General features: G+C 62.0%; 2 protein-coding genes across 3 annotated transcripts in view; one reads left to right on the top strand and one right to left on the bottom strand.

The window, feature by feature from the left end:
• The first annotated feature begins 255 nt into the window (after positions 1-255).
• MOV10 (Mov10 RISC complex RNA helicase) lies at positions 256-8,218 on the top strand. The gene is made up of 22 exons (XM_014948461.1): positions 256-470; positions 1,971-2,067; positions 2,189-2,334; positions 2,427-2,665; positions 2,743-2,983; positions 3,213-3,329; positions 3,436-3,589; positions 3,673-3,827; positions 4,488-4,664; positions 4,740-4,887; positions 4,991-5,152; positions 5,251-5,354; positions 5,608-5,705; positions 5,798-5,917; positions 6,006-6,108; positions 6,233-6,356; positions 6,437-6,628; positions 6,770-6,844; positions 6,929-7,054; positions 7,186-7,274; positions 7,420-7,541; positions 7,722-8,218. The coding sequence occupies exons 1-21, from the start codon at positions 337-339 to the stop codon at positions 7,532-7,534; spliced, it is 2,916 nt and encodes a 971-aa protein (XP_014803947.1). The 5' UTR covers positions 256-336; the 3' UTR covers positions 7,535-7,541; positions 7,722-8,218.
• A 348-nt stretch (positions 8,219-8,566) lies between these two features.
• The window catches only part of RHOC (ras homolog family member C), a 9,703-nt gene continuing 347 nt past the window's right edge, over positions 8,567-17,922 (bottom strand). Inside the window, exons 2-6 of one of the 2 annotated variants that reach the window (XM_014948567.1) lie at positions 16,867-16,940; positions 10,719-10,876; positions 10,372-10,492; positions 9,921-10,051; positions 8,567-9,352 (exon numbers count right to left, since the gene is read on the bottom strand). In XM_014948567.1, the coding sequence (XP_014804053.1) occupies positions 9,179-9,352; positions 9,921-10,051; positions 10,372-10,492; positions 10,719-10,876; positions 16,867-16,873 (591 nt within the window). In that variant the 5' untranslated portion in view covers positions 16,874-16,940 and the 3' untranslated portion in view covers positions 8,567-9,178. The remainder of the gene's footprint in view (positions 9,353-9,920; positions 10,052-10,371; positions 10,493-10,718; positions 10,877-16,866; positions 16,941-17,922) is intronic. The other variant, XM_014948569.1, reaches the window with a different exon arrangement.

The raw sequence follows: 17,922 nt of genomic DNA, 5'->3' as shown, positions 1-17,922 counted from the left end.
CCACCCCAGCCGGGGGGATTCCCCGAGCCCCGGGGATGCCGCAACCGGGACCCCCCTCTGCGGGGGTGCGGGAGCCCGGGAGGGGCCGGTGGCTGCGGGGCCAGAGGCTGCGGGGCTAGAGGCTGCGGGGCCGGTGGCTGCGGGGCCGGTGGCTGCGGGGCCAGAGGCTGCTGGGGGCCGGTGGCTGCGGGGCCCTTTCGCTTTCGTTTCCCTGCCGGGACAGCCCCCGTCCGGCCCAGCCCGGCCCCGCCCGGACCGGTACGGCTTGGCACAGCCCGGTACGACTTAGCTCGGCTCAGTTTGACACGGCTCGGTTTGACACGGCTCGGCTCGGCCATGCCGCGGTTCAGCGTGGCGGAAGCCCGGCGCTGGGGGGATCAGTTCGTGCAATTCCTGCGGGACACGGGCCGGGAGCGGGAGAGCCGGCGGGACACGCTGCGGAGCGTCTACACCCAGGAGTTTCGGGTCAGGTGAGAGCCCTGGGCCGGGCCCCCCCCCCCCGCATCACCCCTCACCCCGGCCACCACCAACTGGTCCCTGGCCAGCGCTGTCAGCCCGTGGCTAGCACGACTGATGGCTGACCAGCATGGCTGGGGCTTCAATTTGGGGGGTATGAAGCCAGTTCTGGCCAGGAGCTGGGTGGGAGGGTAGCACTGGGGAGGCACTGGGAGGTGGGGGCTTTTGGGGGCTCTCCTCCATCACTTGTCGGGGTGGGATGGAGAGTGTGTGCTTCCCGAGCAGCTCGGAGACACCTGGACCAGTTCAATTCATAGAATCATAGAATCATAGAATGGTCTAGGTTGGAAGAGACCCTTGGGATCATCGAGTCCAACCATCTCCCCTACTCTACAAAGTCCTCCCCTACACCATGTCCCTCAGCACTGCATCTAAACGGCCCTTAAACACAGCCAGGGATGGGGACTCCACCCCCTCCCTGGGCAGCCTGTTCCAATGCCCGACCACTCTTTCCGTGAAAAATCTTTTCCTAATGTTCAGTCTAAACCCACCCTGTTGGAGCTTGAAGCCATTCCCTCTCGTTCTGTCACTAATTACCTGTGAGAAGAGACCAGCACCAACCTCTCTACTGTGTCCTTTCACGTAGTTGTAGAGAGTGATGAGGTCTCCCCTCCGCCTCCTCTTCCTCAGACTAAACAGTCCCAACTCCCTCAGTTGGGAGGGACAACTTCAGATGCAGGGGCTCCGCTCTCTGCAGGCAGAGAGAAGAGGGAGCAGCATCGCTGGGGCAGCCCGTGTCCCGCTGGGCTGTGGATGTGGTGAGGGGCAGAGCTGCCTCTCTGGATGCCAGCCCTGAAGTGCCCCCAAGTCTCTCCAGCCCAGCCCTGCTGGGATGTTCCCCCCCTGCAGGGACCTGGGGATGGCCTCGGGCACCCTCTGCCCGCCACAGTTCCCCCTTCACCCCACTGACACTGGTCATGCTGGCCCCTGTGCAATGTCACTGCTGTTAATCATTGGCAAAGCTGGGGTCCAGCCCAGCGCAGGCTGGGGACGGTCCCTGGGGTGCGGGAGGAGGTGCCCGGGGAGGGATCACTGAGGGGAGCGCGGTGGCTGTGCTTCAGAGGAGCCCCCATCTGTGCTGGCTCAGCCCCTGGAGGGTGTGGGGACAGGGACGTGTCCCTGCCCTGCTGCCACCTGCACGCTGGCAGGGACAGGGACTGCATGGCCAGACAGCGATGCCGTGACACAGCTGGAATGGCCGTGGCACAGCTGGAATCGCGTGGCGTTGCTGGAGCGTTCTGCAGGGATAATAGATTTGCACGTGGCGGGTGAAAAGCACCGGTCCTTCTCCCTCTCCTGGTGCAGAGGGGAGTCACCGAGTGCCCCCCAGCCCCCAGCTGAGTGTCCCTCAGAGTCCCCTTCACCCTCCCTTCCCCCTCGCCCCCTCTCAGCTGCCCGTGCCTGGCAGCCCAGCCGTGCTCCAGCCATGTAGAACCTCTCTCTCACCCGTGCAGCGTTGACACAAAGATTCCCAACTTCTCCTGCATCTTGTACGCGCTGAGGGTGACCCACCGGGCCCAAGTGTACGGGGAGTCGGTGCACTTCAAGAAGGTGAGGGGGGTCCCGGGCTGGGGGTGTGCAGGGACTCCTGCACCCACCAGGACTGGCTCTGTGGGAGCCCCTGGCCGTGGCTTGACCCCGGGGCCACACTGATCCTGGCTGCTCCTCACAGGAGAAGAAGCGTGTGGTGGTGGCAGACCAGTACCGGAGACCCAGAACGGATGCAGAGGCATCAGCACCGGCGTCAGCACCCGGGTCTGTCTCAGCCCAGCAGCCCAGCACGGGTCCACAAGTGCCCAAGAGCCGTGCCAAGAAGTGGTACGAGTGGCAGGACCCTGCCCACCCCTTCCCTGGCACGGCCCCGGGGACCCCAACCCCGGGAGGGGAAGCTTGACCCTCCCTTCTCACAGGGCTGAGTTCGTCTGCGGGAAGCACGGGGTGGAGATCGTCTCGGAGCACGACCTGGGCAATGGGCACATCCGCTTCCCGGTGGTGGCTGGGGAGCCCCGGACCATCACCATCCTGGTGCGGAACGGCGGGGCGGAGGCGGTGACGCTGCGGCGGTGCCAGCCCCTCCGGCCCCGCCGGGAGCTCTCCTTCACCGACGAACACGGGGTGACCCGGGGCCAGTCCCGGCTCTTCCACCCAGGTAGGACCCTGTCCCCTGTCCCCTGCCCCGCCGGAGAACAGGCAGGAGGACGCATCTCTCACCCCGTTGCCTCGCAGGTGACACCTGCCCCATCCAGGTGCTGGGCCTGACCTCCTGCAACGGGCACTTCCATGCTGTGCTGGTCTTTGAGTTCACCAAGGAGCCGGACCAGCCCTTCAGCATCGGCCGCTCCGTGGCCGCCGTCGCCGAGAGCCAGCTGGCCAAGGACCTGGGGCCCTCGGCGCCTTTCCAGCCCTACCAGGCCAGCCTCCAGCGCCCCGTCACCGTCGTCACTGAGGAGGGTGTTCCCCCCAACAGGTACGTGGTGGGGTCACCTCCTGCCATCCTGCATGGATGGCCCTGGTTGGGACAAGGCTCAGCTCTGCAGAACCCACCTCTCCATCACCCCGGGACAGCACTTCACCCCGGTGTGATGGCTGGTGACAGCAGGGCTGGGGACACGCTGCCTGCCGGGGCCATGGGTGGTGGCACCCCGGGGGGACCCCAGCCCTGCAGTCCCTGTGGCACCGCTGTCCCCTCTGCCCAGCTGCCTGAAAAACGAGCTGGAGAGGGAAATCCCTCTGAACACCTACCAGTACCCGAAGAGCCTCAAGGACACCATCCTGCGCGGACCCAACACCAGCCCTAGCTGGGCTGCCATGCGGTGAGTGCCTCAGGGTGGGGGCAACACGTCCCAGCCCCACACATCCCACCCACTGCCCCTTGACCGAGGTGTCCCTGGGGCACGGTGACGTCCCTGCTGCCCACAGGTCGCTGCTGGAGGCCCCCCTGCAGCCTGAGAACTACCGGGAGAAGTTCAAGCTGCTGCTGCACCTGGAGGAGATCCAGATGGAGGTGGACATCCGACGCTACGACATGCAGGACGTGCCCATGGTGCAGGACAGGGGGCTGCTGGTCCTTGACGTGCGTAGAGGGAGCTGGAGGGGAGGGCAGGAGGGTGCTGGGGCTCCCGGGGTGCCTGGTGTCACTCCGGCCACTCGGTGCAGGTGCCCGGCGTGGCCGAGAACCGCCCGTCTGTGCTGAGGGGGGACCACCTCTTCGTCCACCTGAGCAGCGAGCGGGACCGCTCCCCGCTTGTCCAGTACAAGGGCTACGTGCACGGCGTGGAGCTGGAGAAGGTCAGGCTGGGCTTCTCCTCCAAGTGAGTGGTGTCCGGGGACCTGGCAGCCCTGCTCGGATGCTCCGAAGGGTCGGGGAGGGTGTGAGGGATCATCCCCGTGCCCTGCTCACCCTGCTCACAGTACTCACCTTGAGTACTGTGTCCAGTTTTGGGCCCCCTACCATAAAAAAGACATTGAGGTGCTGGAGCGGGTCCAGAGAAGGGCAACAAAGCTGGTGAGGGGTCTGTAGAATAAGTCTTATGAGGAGAGGCTGAGGGAGCTGGGGTTATTCAGCCTGGAGAAGAGGAGGCTGAGGGGAGACCTTATTGCTCTCTACAACTCCCTGAAAGGAGGGTGTAGAGAGGTGGGGGTCGGTCTCTTCTCCCAAGTCACAGGCGACAGGACCAGAGGAAATGGCCTCAAGTTGCACCAGGGGAGGTTCAGGCTGGATATTAGGAAACATTTTTTCACTGAAAGGGTTCTCAGCCATTGGAATGGGCTGCCCAGGGAGGTGGTTGAGGCACCATCCCTGGAGGTGTTCAAAAGCCAGGTTGATGTAGTGCTGGGAGGTCTGGTTTAGTGATGATGCTCCTTGTTTGTTGTGTGGGTGTCTATTTTTGTCAGTTAGGTTGACGGTTGGACAAGATGATCTTTAAGGTCCCTTCCAACCTAGAAGATTCTGTGATTCTGCTCCTTCCCAGGCTGCAGAAGAAGTTTGTGAACAACCTGAAGTTTGACGTGACCTTCACCTTCAACCGGCTGCCGCTGCAGGTCCAGCACCGCGCTGCAGCACTGGCCATGGAGCAAGGCTTGTCCAGCCTCCTCTTCCCCACTGCCTCCTGCCACAAGTCCCTCTGCACGGGCACCTTCCAGCCTCGGTGAGCCCTCATGCCCATGGGACGGGGACCCAGGAGGTGACAGGGACCCGGCACGCTCAGCCTCTGTTCCTGCAGGTGGTTTGACCGCAAGCTGCAGGCGAACGAGGAGCAGTGCAGAGCCGTGACACACATCGTGACGGGGATGTCCAGGCCAGCCCCCTACCTCATCTTCGGCCCCCCTGGGACTGGCAAGACGGTCACCATCGTGGAAGCCATCAAGCAGGTGAGTGGCTGGGGTCCAGGTGATGGCATCGCTGCCCACCCCGAGAATCGCTGCCCACCCTGGTCCGTGGGGCTCAGCGCCATCACCCCCTCCTCCCACCTAGGTATGGACGTGCTTCAAGGACGCCCGGATCTTGGCCTGTGCCCCTTCCAACAGCGCCGCAGACCTGCTGTGCCAGCGCCTCATCAAGGACATCGCTCCCCGGTACGTCTACAGGCTCATCGCCAGCTCCAGGAACTACCAGGAGGTGCCTGCTGATATCAGGGTAGGTCCCTGCCCCACTGTCCCGTGCACCCTATGGCACGGCCAGGCTGTGCACCCCCCCCAGGGAGAGCAGGATCCCACCCAACACCCGTGTTTCAGCCCTGCTGCAACTGGGATGAAGGGCAGAGCAGCTATGTCTACCCGAGCAAGGAGCACCTGGGGCGCTACCGGATCCTCATCACCACGCTGGTGACAGCAGGAAGGTGGGAGGACCTGGGGGTGTCCCCACTACCCGGGGGTGTCCCCACCACCCAAGGGTGTCCCCACCACCCGGGGATGTCCCGGGCACAAGAGGCTGCCTTGTGCCTTTGTGAGGGCAGCCCCGCTGGGGTGTAGCGGGGAGGGGGGTGGGTGGCAGGGGGGACCCCTCCTCTGCAGTGGCATGAGGGTGAGGGGAGGAAGGACAGCCAGCCGGGGCAGGGACACCAAGGTGGCCTCACTCCACCTCTCCCCCAGGCTGGCGTCGGCCAAATTCCCCCCAGGGTTTTTCTCCCACGTCTTCATCGATGAGTGTGGTCAGGCCGTGGAGCCGGAGAGCGTGGTCGCCATCGCAGGTGAGTGGTGCCCGGCTGCCATCTCAGGGACCAGCATCTCTGTGTGGCCCAGGGACCCCCCCTGTCCCCCGCTGAGCTCTCCTTTTGCCCAGGCCTCCTGACTGCCATGGACGAGAAGACCAACCCCAACGGGGGGCAGCTGGTGCTGGCAGGAGACCCCCAGCAGCTGGGCCCTGTCCTGAGGTCACCGCTGGCCATCGAGCACGGCTTGGGTGAGCGGGGCGAGGGGTGGGAGTGCTGTGGGTGCCTTGGGGGGCCGAGCAGCCTGGCAGGGAGCCATGGGGGTCTCGCTGGGCGCAGGCACCTCGCTGCTGGAGAGGCTGATGCTGCACAACCCCCTCTACAAGAAGTCAAGCGGAGGATACGACCCGCAGTTCGTCACCAAACTGCTCTGGAACTACAGGTGGGGACTTGGGGGGGGGGACAGGTAGGGATGGGGAGGCTCTGCTGAGCGTGGCTCGATGCAGAATCTGGAGGGTGCTGGGGCCACCCGCCAGCCACCCTGGGCACTGTCCTGCCTTTGCCAGGTCCCACGAGGCCATCCTCAGGATCCCCAACGAGCTCTTCTACGACAGCGAGCTGAAGGCCTGCAAGAGCGACGGACCCGATGTCCGGAGTTTCTATTGCACCTGGGACGAGCTTCCCAAAAAAGTGAGGGGGGCAGCAGGGAGGGTGCCCGGGGGGACCCCCGAGCCGCAGGCGGAGCAGAACCCGACGCTCTCCACCTCCAGGGCTTCCCCATCATCTTCCATGGGGTCTGCGGGGAAGATCAGCGAGAGGCCAAGAGCCCTTCGTTCTTCAACACGTCTGAGATCGAGGTGCTCCTCTACTACCTCAAGAAGCTGCTGCAGAGCCGGGGCAAGGGGGGCTGCCCCAGTGTCTCACCCAAGGAGGTTGGAATCATCACTCCCTACAGGAAGCAGGTGAGGGACGTGGCTCTGTGGGCAGGGGACGGGTAAAGACCTCCCCAGGGGACAGGGGGCACTGGGACAATGGGCAGCCCCAGGGCTGGCACACGAGGACAACTCTGTGGTGGCTGGATCATGCTGTGTTCCTCTCCCCAGGTGGAGAAAATACGGAAAGCCATCTACTCCATGGACCCCGTCCTGCGGGCGCTGCCAGACATCCAGCTGCTGAAGGTACAGTCCTGAGTGTGGTGGGGAGAAGAGCCCACCCCATCCCGGGGATGCTCCCCGGCCCCTCACCTCCTGTCCCCACCCCAGGTGGGCTCTGTGGAAGAGTTCCAGGGCCAGGAGAGGCGAGTCATCCTCATCTCCACCGTGCGCAGCTGCAGCAACTACCTCCAGATGGACGAGACCTTCAAGTTGGGCTTCCTCAAGAACCCCAAGGTACCACACTGCCCCGAGCAGACCTGTCAGCTCCCCCCCGGCAGAGCTGCTCCAGGTCCTCTGCACCCCAGTGGGGCTGGGGAGGGATGGAGAGGTGCTGCCACCAGGTAAAGCCCTTGTTTTCTTCTCAGAGGCTGAACGTGGCCATCACCAGGGCCAAGGCGCTGCTGATCGTGGTGGGGAACCCAGCTGTGCTCAGCAAGGACCAGCACTGGCAGAGGTCAGACGATGATCACCAGCCCTTCCCTGGTGCTGGTGGATGGTGCCTGGCCATGCCAGCACCGTGCCAGTGCCATGCCAGTGCCACACAGGCAGCAAGTCTGGTGCCACCTCCTGCCCACGCTCCCCTTGCTCTGTGCCCACAGGTTCCTCAGGTACTGCAAGGAGGAGGGTGGCTACACGGGCTACCCCTATGAGGAGGAGAGCCCTGCAGAGGATGGCCTTGCCACCGGTCTCCAGGCGCTGAGCCTTGGCAATTAGCAGCCAGGTGAGCAGGGTCGGGAGGTACCGGTGGGGCGAGGGGTGGCACAGTGGCCATGCTGCACCAGCACCAAGCTGGGCACAGGTTCCTGTGCGAGGGGCACCAGGAGGCTTCTCCTGCAGCGAGTGGGACGTGGCTCAGGACAGGCTCTTGCTGTCCCCTCCCTGGCACGGGGTCTCTCTGCAGGAAACCCACCTGGGAAAGGAAGAGAAGCCACGTGGAGCTCCAGCACCCATCACCCTGCCCCTGGCCTGCAGCAGCCGCCTGCTCTCCCCCTGCCTCACTCCTGGGGTGCTCTGTGCTCCCTCCATCCCTACGGAGACGGGGCTGAGCCCACCGGGCACGGGGGTCCTGCCCAGGGCACACACCTCCCCTGGCAGAGCGGGACCGTGCCAGCGCTGCGCTGGGACCACTCTCCATTTTAAATAGTTTTTACACAGCCGTGGCAAGCTGATTCCCTGTGCCTGGTCTCACCGTGCAGTGAATGGCATAAGTGAGAGTGTGGCCTCCAAAAAGCATCGCTGGGTGCGTGGGGGAGCTCAGAGCCGCTGCGGTGGGTGACCGGGGTGCGGGCAGGGACCTGGTGGCTGGGTTTCCCCACCACAGCTGTCTGGCCCGAGAGCTGGCACGGCCACACAGTCACACTTCACTTTGTTTCCCTGGAATAAACGTTTAGAGAAAAAGCAGTGTATTGCTTTTGAGTCCTGGGCCCCTTCCCAACCTGCTCCAGGATGGTCACAGAGGAGGGAGGGCTCCAGCAGTGATGGCAGTGCCCGTCACACCAGGGGCTGGGTACGGCTGGGGATGCCCACCCGGCCCTCCCCATGTAAATTGCTCCCTGGGTCTTACCCAAGCACAGGGTGATGAGCCCTCATTCCACACCGAGCCCTGATCCTGCTCCAGCAGCTGAAGCAAGAGGTGCTGGGGGCCAAGCAAGCCCCCCCACCCACAGCACATGGACCCAGCCCCCAGGCAGCAGCCTGGACCAGCCCAGGGGCTTGGACAGCCGGAAGGATGCCACGCGAAGGGAGTTACAATTCCTAAAATACCATTTGCATTTATTCTCCCCATGACGCAGTTCAGTTGACTGGTGTGGTGTCCGTGACCAGTGCCGACTCGCCGGCGGCGTTACTGGCAGAGCTGGGCAGAGACGCTGCCCCAGCGCGGGTCCCGGGGGCAGAGCGCTCCTGGCAGCGGCTCCGCACGCAGACGGGGCTGAAACCTGCCCCGAGCAAGTCCATACAAAACCCCGGTGCCGTGGGGAGCGGGCAGAGCACCCCAAGGCCCAGCAGACCCCGCAGGCAAGCTGGGGGGCAGCAGCCAGGGGCATCTCCTGCGGCACCTGCCCGGAGCTGGGGAGGGAGGGCAAACACTGCGACAGTCCCCAGGGAGAGGCAAAACCAGGGAAATTGGTACAAAACAGGGTGACACAAAGAGCTACGCAAAATGCCCGGCCCATGGAGAGCAGAAGGGACTGAAGGCACTGGCCCCTCACCACCCCGGGGACACACAGGGACACCCCACAGGCTTGGGTGGCAGTTCTCGAGCAGAGGGTTCGGGGCAGGTACTGGCACCACGGGGTCCCGTTTCGGCCGCCGGCAGCACCGGGTGCCAACGGCTGCCTGTGGACCCATGGGGGCTGCTCACAGCAACGGGCAGCCCCGGCGCCTCTTGTTCTTCCGGACCTGCAGCCCTGCACGGGTGGCCATCTCGAAGACCTCCCGCACGCCCTCCTTGGTCTTGGCTGAGCACTCGAGGTAGCCGAAGGCGTTGATCCTGTTGGCCATGTCCCTCCCCTCCTCCGGCTTCACCGGCTCCTAGAAAGCATTAAAAACATAGAATCATAGAATCATTCAGGTTGGAAGAGACCCTTGGGATCATCGAGTCCAACCATCTCCCCTACTCTACAAAGTCCTCCCCTACACCATGTCCCTCAGCACTGCATCTAAACGGCCCTTAAACACAGCCAGGGATGGGGCCTCCCCCCCCTCCCTGGGCAGCCTGTTCCAATGCCCGACCACTCTTTCGGTGAAAAATTCCTTCCTAACGTTCAATCTAAACCTCCCCTGTTGGAGCTTGAAGCCGTTCCCTCTCGTTCTGTCACTAATTACCTGTGAGAAGAGCCCAGCACCAACCTCTCTACAGTGTCCTTTCACGAAGTTGTAGAGAGTGATGAGGTCTCCCCTCAGCCTCCTCTTCCTCATACTAAACAGTCCCAAACATACTAAACATCCCCAGAAAATATCAGCAAAAGCACAGTGACCGCGCTTGGGGCATCCAACCCTTAGTGCCAGGACCCAGCACGACAACGGGGAGCCCCAGTGAGGTGGCACGGGGTGAGAGGGGCCACTGGCCAAGGCAGCGGGACCCGGGGCCACCCCCCACCTGCTTCATCTTCGCCAGCTCCCGCCGCGTGTGCTCATCGTTCCGCAGGTCCTTCTTGTTCCCCACCAGGATGATGGGCACGTTGGGGCAGAAGTGCTTCACCTCCGGCGTCCACTTCTCGGGGATGTTCTCTGCAACAAGCACACGTAGACCCCCCTGAGCTGAGGGGCTGCTCCCCCCTCCCCCGACCCCTTAGCAGCCACAGGAACCGGTGCTGGCCTTTTCCCGTGGGGAGAGCTTGCTCCACAGCATCCTCCTCCTCTCCCACCACCTCCACCAAGCCAGCAAGTCCCCAGTGTTTTCCCGGAGCACACACAAGGCCAGGAGATGGATGGGAGGGACTGGCATCCCCCAAAGGGGCAGCACGGGGGCTTCCCCGACCCCGGTGGGGTTTAGCAGCAGCACCCCATCCCGGGGAGCCCCAGGTTCTCCCTCACTCCCTGGTCCCTACCAAGGCTATCCGGGCTGTCGATAGAAAAGCACATGAGGATAACGTCTGTGTCCGGGTAGGAGAGTGGCCGCAGCCTGTCGTAGTCCTCCTGTCCTGCCGTGTCCCACAGGGCCAGCTCCACCTGGGAGGGGAGAGGATGGGGCTCAGCAGCTCAGCAGGAGCCAGTGGGTTCATCTTCCTCACTTACAGCTACGGTCTTCCTCAAACTGGGGCAGGTTCAGGGTGATCCAGAAACGTGGGAGCTGCCCCGAGCCCCACAGACCACACACTTGGTGGTGGCCCTGCCAGCATGGGACTGTGGGATCAAGGGGACAGGAACAGCTCCAGCCCCCCGAGATGGTCCTCACCTGCTTCCCGTCCACCTCTATGTCAGCGATGTAGTTCTCGAACACGGTGGGGACGTAGACCTCGGGGAACTGGTCCTTGCTGAAGACGATCAGCAGACACGTCTTGCCGCAGGCTCCATCCCCCACGATCACCAGCTTCTTCCTGATGGCTGCCATCGCTGCAGGGACAAGAGCAGGTGAGGGGGACAGAGCAGCCATGGGCAGCCCACGCTCCCAACCTCCCCCCAGCCCCCCAACACCCCAAAGTCTCTCACACGACTGCCCAGGAGGGTACCAGACACGGGCACCGGGGCACAGCCAGCGTGAGCAGCCGGTGACAGCCAGGACAGAGGTTCTCCCAGCCCATGTCACGCACAACACCACCTTCCACCTGGGCACCAGCTCACTGGCACTGCAAGAACCAGTCCAACTGGAAACATCTACCTCCATCACCATGGCCAGGAGAACTGTCACCCTGATGCCCCACCACCGTGGCCAGGAGAACTGTCACCCTGATGCCCCATCACCGTGGCCAGGAGAACTGTCACCCTGATGCCCCAGCCCTGGTGAGTGCCGAAGCCTGTGGGCAGGACCCGTGCGAGACGTGGAGCTGCTCTGCCTGAACCCACCCCGCTGGCAGCACGGCCACAGCCACCCACCCCTCCCACGCTGGGCTTTCATGATGGGCCACCACCCAAACGGCTTTTCCTGGGTTGCACACACCCACTGGTTTTATTCCAGATTAGAAATTCTCCAGGGCAGAAACTGTACTCCATGTTTCACCCGGGCAGGCTCACCGCCTCCCAAATAATCCCATCAGTGACAGGAACGTGCCAAGCCGAGCTCTTGGAGGTCTGGGCAAGCACGACCTGCACGCCTGGCACCCGGAGCCGGGCTGGCCCGGTCCCAACCCCTGTGACAAAGGAGCCTTTGCCACAGAAGGGCTGAGAGCTGGCGCTGGCACCGGGGGACGCTGCCAGCCATCGCTCAGCAAACAGAGCCCAAGCCCTGCGGTCCCCCCTTCTGCCCCAGGTGAAAAGGACCATCCTGCAAGTGGAACTGCACCTTCACACTTCAAAAGGAGATCACAGCCCAGCCTGGGAATTGCCCGGGATGCTGCCATGGAACGTCTGCCATGGCATCTCAACGAGGCATGAGAAAACCAGCCGTGGAGGGATCACATCCCTCCCCATCCAAAATCTCTTTCCCATCCCCAGCTTCCCCGTTGCTCCAGTCCAAAGAGCCCAAGGTTGGGAAAGCCCGGCCATCGCAGGCTTTGCATCTCAGCGAGCTCCAACAGCCTGTCCCCTCCCTCCCGGGGTGACCACCCACACCCGTCCGAAATAAAAAGCAGGAAAAGAGGAAAATCCCCAGTAAGGCTGCATCATAATTAGCTGCAAGTGAAGGATTAAGAAATTAGACTCAGGGGTTGACTCACATCTCAAAGGCAGCCTGGAGAGAGCTCCTCTCCTCTGCACACCCAGCAGGTCCCCGCTGAGCTCCTGCCTGGAGGATCCTCCTGGGGGAGTCTCGGGGACCACCCCAGCTCCCACAAACCAAACTGCCCGACTGACCGTGGGGCTGGGGCACAGGAGAGAAAGGTTTCACCCAAATCCGGGCCAGATCCCACCACAGCCCCAGGTCTCTGCAGGCGAAGGAGCACTTTGGCTCACAAGCCGGAGCAGGAATGGTTCGTGGCGGCTGAGCACCGTGGAGTCATTAATAAAACTAGTAATGAGGTACTTGTACGGGGAGAAGAGCAAGTACGAAGGGCCATGTCTGGCAGGATCTGGTGCTCCTCAGCGTTAAGCACACATCCCTGTGGGACAGCCCACCTGTACAGGGGGTGAGCACGTTGGTGCATCACTAAAGTTGAGGAAAAAACCTGAAGTGCCCACTGCTGAGGCTGAGCACGGAGGAAAAACCCTGGCACAGCTCCTGTCCCCTTTCCTTGTGCCCTCCGGCTCCTGTCCATCCCAGCATGGCCAGGGCTGGCCACCAGCCCCCAGCACGGGCAGCTGGCTGGGGGTCATCCATGGAGACCTGGTGTTTGTGTTGTGGAGGCAGATAAAAGGGCCGGAGGAGTCTGCTGTCTCCAGCCACTCGAGGAGGGAAAGCTCTCAAGGATGGTGTATCCCTGGAGACACAAGACACCCGTCACCCCCACCACAAACCACCCTCCTCCGAGCAAAGCCTCATCCCCTCTCCAGCCGCCACCTCCACAGCATGGAAAAAGGAGAGCTCGGGCAAAAAAAGTCCGTTTACTTAGGAAGTTCCTTTGCCCACAGGAAACTGTGATTTGCTGCTTTGTGACTCCGTCAAACGGAGGAGGGACGGCGGTGTGGGAGGCACTAATCTCATCACGGAACACAGAAGGAGACACATCTGCAGCACAAGGAACAGCAAATGCTCGGGGAGACAAACCCCCACTCCCAGACAGACACTGAGACCTGCCCGTGCCCCGTCTGCCCATCACACCTCAAACAACAACCAGGGGAGCTCACAGTGCGGAGCAGCACGGCCAGGACGGCGGCAACTGCTGGAGGAACCAGGGATGCTCCAACCCAAGAAGGGTCACTGCACCCAGAGCTCCTTCCCACGGCCACCGGTGTCCACCCTGACCCGGGACGGCTGCGGGTGCCAGCAGCTCCCGAGCTCGGCGTGACGCCGAGCGGTGACTCAGTGGGCAGAGGCCCCGTCCCCACCCAAAATCTCAGCACAACTCATTCCATTACTCACGAGAGTGGCCCAGAAATAGCCCATTACTAACGCAGCGTGCAGGGGGGAGCGGGGTGAGGAGGCTGCGTGCTCCCCAGCGGGGCTGCCCCCTCCGTGCCCCCTCGCCCCACGAGCCAGCGGCACCGCACCGGCCCCAGAGGCCAGTGGCACTCGGGGAGGGATTAGCTCCTCTGCCAGGGGAAGCTTTGTCACTCAGCAGGACGAGGCCAGGCCCTAGGACAGGGGAGCCCGATGCAAAGAGCCTCATGCTGTTCCCAGACTGTGAGTGGATGAAGGAGAGTGGAAAATGTGGAGCTGAATTGAGGAGGAGAGCTTTCCTGCAACTGCTGGCGGGGCAAATGATTAACAGGACACAGTTGCCCACATCAGATGTAGAAATTCAGATTTTAAACTATGCCAAGTGTTACCCACCCGGGTCACAGAATCACAGAATTATCTAGGCTGAAGAGACCCTCAGGATCATCGAGTCCAGCCATCCACCCTACTCTAAAGTTCTCCCCTACACCACATCCCCCAACACCACATCTAAACGGTTCTTAAACACAGCCAGGGATGGGGACTCAACCCCCTCCCTGGGCAGCCTCTTCCAAAGCCCGCCCACTCTCTCTGTGAAGAACTGTTTCCTAAAACAGCAGAGGGTGCCCATCCACAGGGCCATCACAGCCGGCCCCACAGCAGCCACAGGGTTTTGGGTGTGAGCAGTACTTTGGGTGGTACCTCCCTGGAGATTCCTCCTGCTCATCCACAGAGATAACGACACCGGCACCACCAAACGCTGCCGGGCTGGTGGGCACTGGGGATGGGCAGGGGCTCGACCCGTGCCATCGCTGCCAGCCGTGCCCACAGTGACAGCACCCTGACCCCGAGCCCACAGCTCCCCCAGCACACCAAGAAATTGCAAAACAAGATCAAATTGCTCCACTTTGCTTCCCAAGCAGCTATTCTGAGGCCATCTCCACCACAGCAGGCAGGGCTCCAGGACAGCCCTGGCGCTATTGGCCTCCCCCAGCTTCGTGCCTCAAAATGTGAAGTTCCTGCCCAGCAGGAAAAGGGGAATTCCTCTGGCAGCAGGATGTGCCTGTCATCCAGTGTCTGCTCGGGGATCTCAGGAAATGGCAGGGAAAGAGGTTAAGGCTTTGAAGGAGGAATCGAGCGAGGGACAGGAATCTTTCAACGAACCTCCCTGGCGAGGCTGGAGCTCCCGGAGCCAACAGAGGGGTTTTGTTCCCAGGCACAAATTCCCAAACTCTGCTGCTGCTGCCGACTCCACCCCGGCCGGACCCGTCGCACCACCCGCAGCCAAAACAGCTCATTTCTGCTCTGCCACAGCCCTGCCCAGAGGCACAACCCCAAAGCCAGGGCTGGGGGGATGAAGCCAGGCTGGGGAGCAGCCCCTTCGCAGGGACACCCCCTTTGCAGGGACACCCCCTTTGCAGGGACACCCCCCTGTCACATCAGGGCCGGCTCCCCCCCATACATCCCACTCCAAACAAAACCTCCTCCTCCTGAAGGAGCAGAGGAGAGTGGAGTGAGGAGGGTCACCCCCCTGGCCCTCGAGCAGCTGCTGCCATCGCCCCAGTGATCTTCTTGGCCATCAGAAGGAGAACCAGCTCGGGGCTCATGTTCCTGCCACCCAGCATCTCCTTACCCACTGCCTGGCTGGATGATCAGAAAATGCTTCTCTGCCCCACCAGCCCTCTCCCTTCACTCCCCTCGGACTTGGAGGCTCAGGGAACAACCAGCTCATCACCCTCCAGCCCTGGCACCCACCCAGACCCCCTGGCACCGCGACACAACCACAGAAGGAAAACCAGACCGAGACCTTCCTGGCGTTGCTGTGTCTTTGGCTCTGCTAAACTTCTCAATGGTTTCACAAACAAAAGCATCCCAAGTGCTCGGTTGGACTGGTTTGATTTAACTCTCCCCTGGGCTAACGCAGCAGGGAGCGGGCTCCAGGCACATCACAGCATCTCAAACATCTCAAACAACACCCCAAAGACACCCCTCCAGCCCAGGCCGCGCAGCCCCCACCACAGAGGGGACCCGAGGCCGCTCACAGCATCCCCGGAGCGGGGAACTCAGACGCTGTTTTCTCCCCGGCGCAGCCAAGGACAGGCTGTCTCCACTTCTAAACATGGCCCTGTGTGTGCACAGGGCTGCTGCTGCCACCGCCCCGCACGCCAGGCCAGGGCACCTCGGGACAGGCTAAACATGGCCCTGTGTGTGCACAGGGCTGCTGCTGCCACCGCCCCGCACGCCAGGCCAGGGCACCTCGGGACAGGCCCCCGGAGAGGAGCCACTGGGCAAACAAAAGCCGCTTTGGGCAACCCCAGGCCACCGCAGGTGCTGCCGTAGCCCCAGGGGCACCTCTCTCCAGACCCCCCCCCAGCAGCTCTCCTCCTGCCCCACCGACAGCTCATGGCTCCCATCAGCACAAGCTGGGACCCCCCGAAAAAGTGTGTGTGAGTCAAGGTCACAGCTGTCCCCGGGTTAAAGTCGTTGGAAGGGGGTGGAAGGCGTTTGGGGACAGAATGGCAGAGGCACAGGGGTCACCAAAGAGACCCCCCCCTCACAGCAGAAACGGCTGCAGCTGTGGGACTCGCTGGCACAGCTCCTGCAGCCAAAAACAGGGTAAACACCCAAATTAACATCGGACAGGAATGTCCATCGAGGGGAAATTAATCTGCTGAGACACGTACATCGTGGGCAGGGTAGCAGAGGAGGAGTGTCCTGGGTATCAGAGGGACTCTCATGTAGAAGAAAGTTCTGAAAAGGGCTTGAAGTGAAGAGCAAAGGGAAGAACAGGACTCCCCCAGCACCCCCCTGCCCCCCCCAACCACTGCCAACCCCAGGCACCGAGTGCCGAGGGAAGGGGCTGCATTTCCCCCCAGGAAAGCTGCCTGAAACCTTCTTAGGACCTGGACCTGCCGTACCCAAATGACAAGCGATCATCAAAAAAAGGAGCTGGAACTCAGTGCTTAATTTTTTCCTAAAACTGAGGAGGGAAACTCCCCAATTTTCTTTGGGGAGGGGGGATCAGCCAGCAGCGAAGCGCAGCTGCCCAGCCCCGAGCACAGCAGCCAGGCTGGCTTGTTTTCATTGCTAAAGCCACAAAAAACATCCACAAGCAAAACAGAGCAAGGGACTTGGAAGAGAAGAATTTGAAAGCCTAAACAAAGCTTGAACCACAAGTGCCTGAGCTCCGTGGGAGAAGGCTGCCTGCCCTTACCTCCTCCTTTTCCAGAGGACATCATGCCATGTTCTTATTTTACCTCCCGCGGAAGTGAGAGCCTCCCCGGGCTCAGGGCAGACAAGTGGCTCACTGAAAGCTTCAAATAACAGGCCACAATCTCAGGAGCTGCCTGTGCTTGGGCAATGCCCGACTGCCGCTGCCCCGGGGCCGATCAATATTTGCTAATACATTCCTTACTTTTCATGTCAATACGCCTCTCCAGTGCAAACAGCAAGTTAGGAGGTGAGCCTGGTTTAAACGCTCCCGATAACCTGTTGGAAGACAGTGACTTGGCTTATTTTCCACTTTAAAAAAAAAAAAAAAAACAACAACAAAAAAACCCAAAACGTTTCCCTGGAGAAGCTGGAGTTGTCAGGAACAGGGATTCAATCTGAAGTCCGTGAAATCTCAGTGTCTCCACCCCCACTGCTCGGGGCTGAGGAGGAGCTGAGCACAAACTGAAACTCTTTGGACACCAAAAAGCACTCGGGCAAAATGAAAATAAAATGCCACCGGTCTCGGTGAGACGCAGAGAGCCAAAGCCACCGCCTCCCCGTCTCCGGCTGCGCACCCCCAGCACCTCAGTGGGGGTCCCTGCCCACCCCCCATATCCTCTGGAAGCCACCCAGGATCACGCTCCCAGTTTCCTGGGGGTGTGGAGAGGCCGAGGCTGGATTTAGGGGGGGGGGGTGGCGGCCGCTGGGAAGATTTGGCTGCGGGATTGTTAGTGCTGGAAAGGGCCGCGCAGTCATGCTTTTGGAATGCTCCCTTGCTCCGAAGACATTACACAATTATTTCTCCTCCCCGCAAGCCCCCCTAATATAAATGTTTAAAAATGAGCTCAGCAGTAAGCAAAGGGAACTTTTTTCCTTTTTCTGAAGAAAACACCGAGAGGCTGCACCACGAGCGAGGCAGCGCATGGGGACGCTGTCGGAGGGGGGTGTGTGGATGGGGGGACGGGGCAGCAGCCCCCCGGGCTCTCACCCCAGCCTGGCCCGGGTCTGTCACTGGTTGGGGGGCAGCGGGGAGCCCCACCTGGGTGGCACCCACAAGTTGGGACCCACAACCCAAGGCTGCCCTCGAGGGACAACCCACAGTGGCCAAACTGCTGCTGACCCATCCCTGCTCCACACCCAGGGACCCCCACCCCAGCCCAGGGGTCCCACCCTCTCCCACTGCACCCCACTCAGCCCAAGTGGGGCACCCACCCTGCTCCCCCCAGCATGCCCTGGACCCCACACCCCACCAGTACCC

The sequence above is a fragment of the Calidris pugnax genome, unplaced genomic scaffold (assembly GCF_001431845.1).
Source record: "Calidris pugnax isolate Ruff unplaced genomic scaffold, ASM143184v1 scaffold91, whole genome shotgun sequence".
NCBI classification, from domain to species: Eukaryota; Metazoa; Chordata; class Aves; order Charadriiformes; family Scolopacidae; genus Calidris; species Calidris pugnax.
This window is presented reverse-complemented; position numbering and strand designations above follow the sequence as displayed.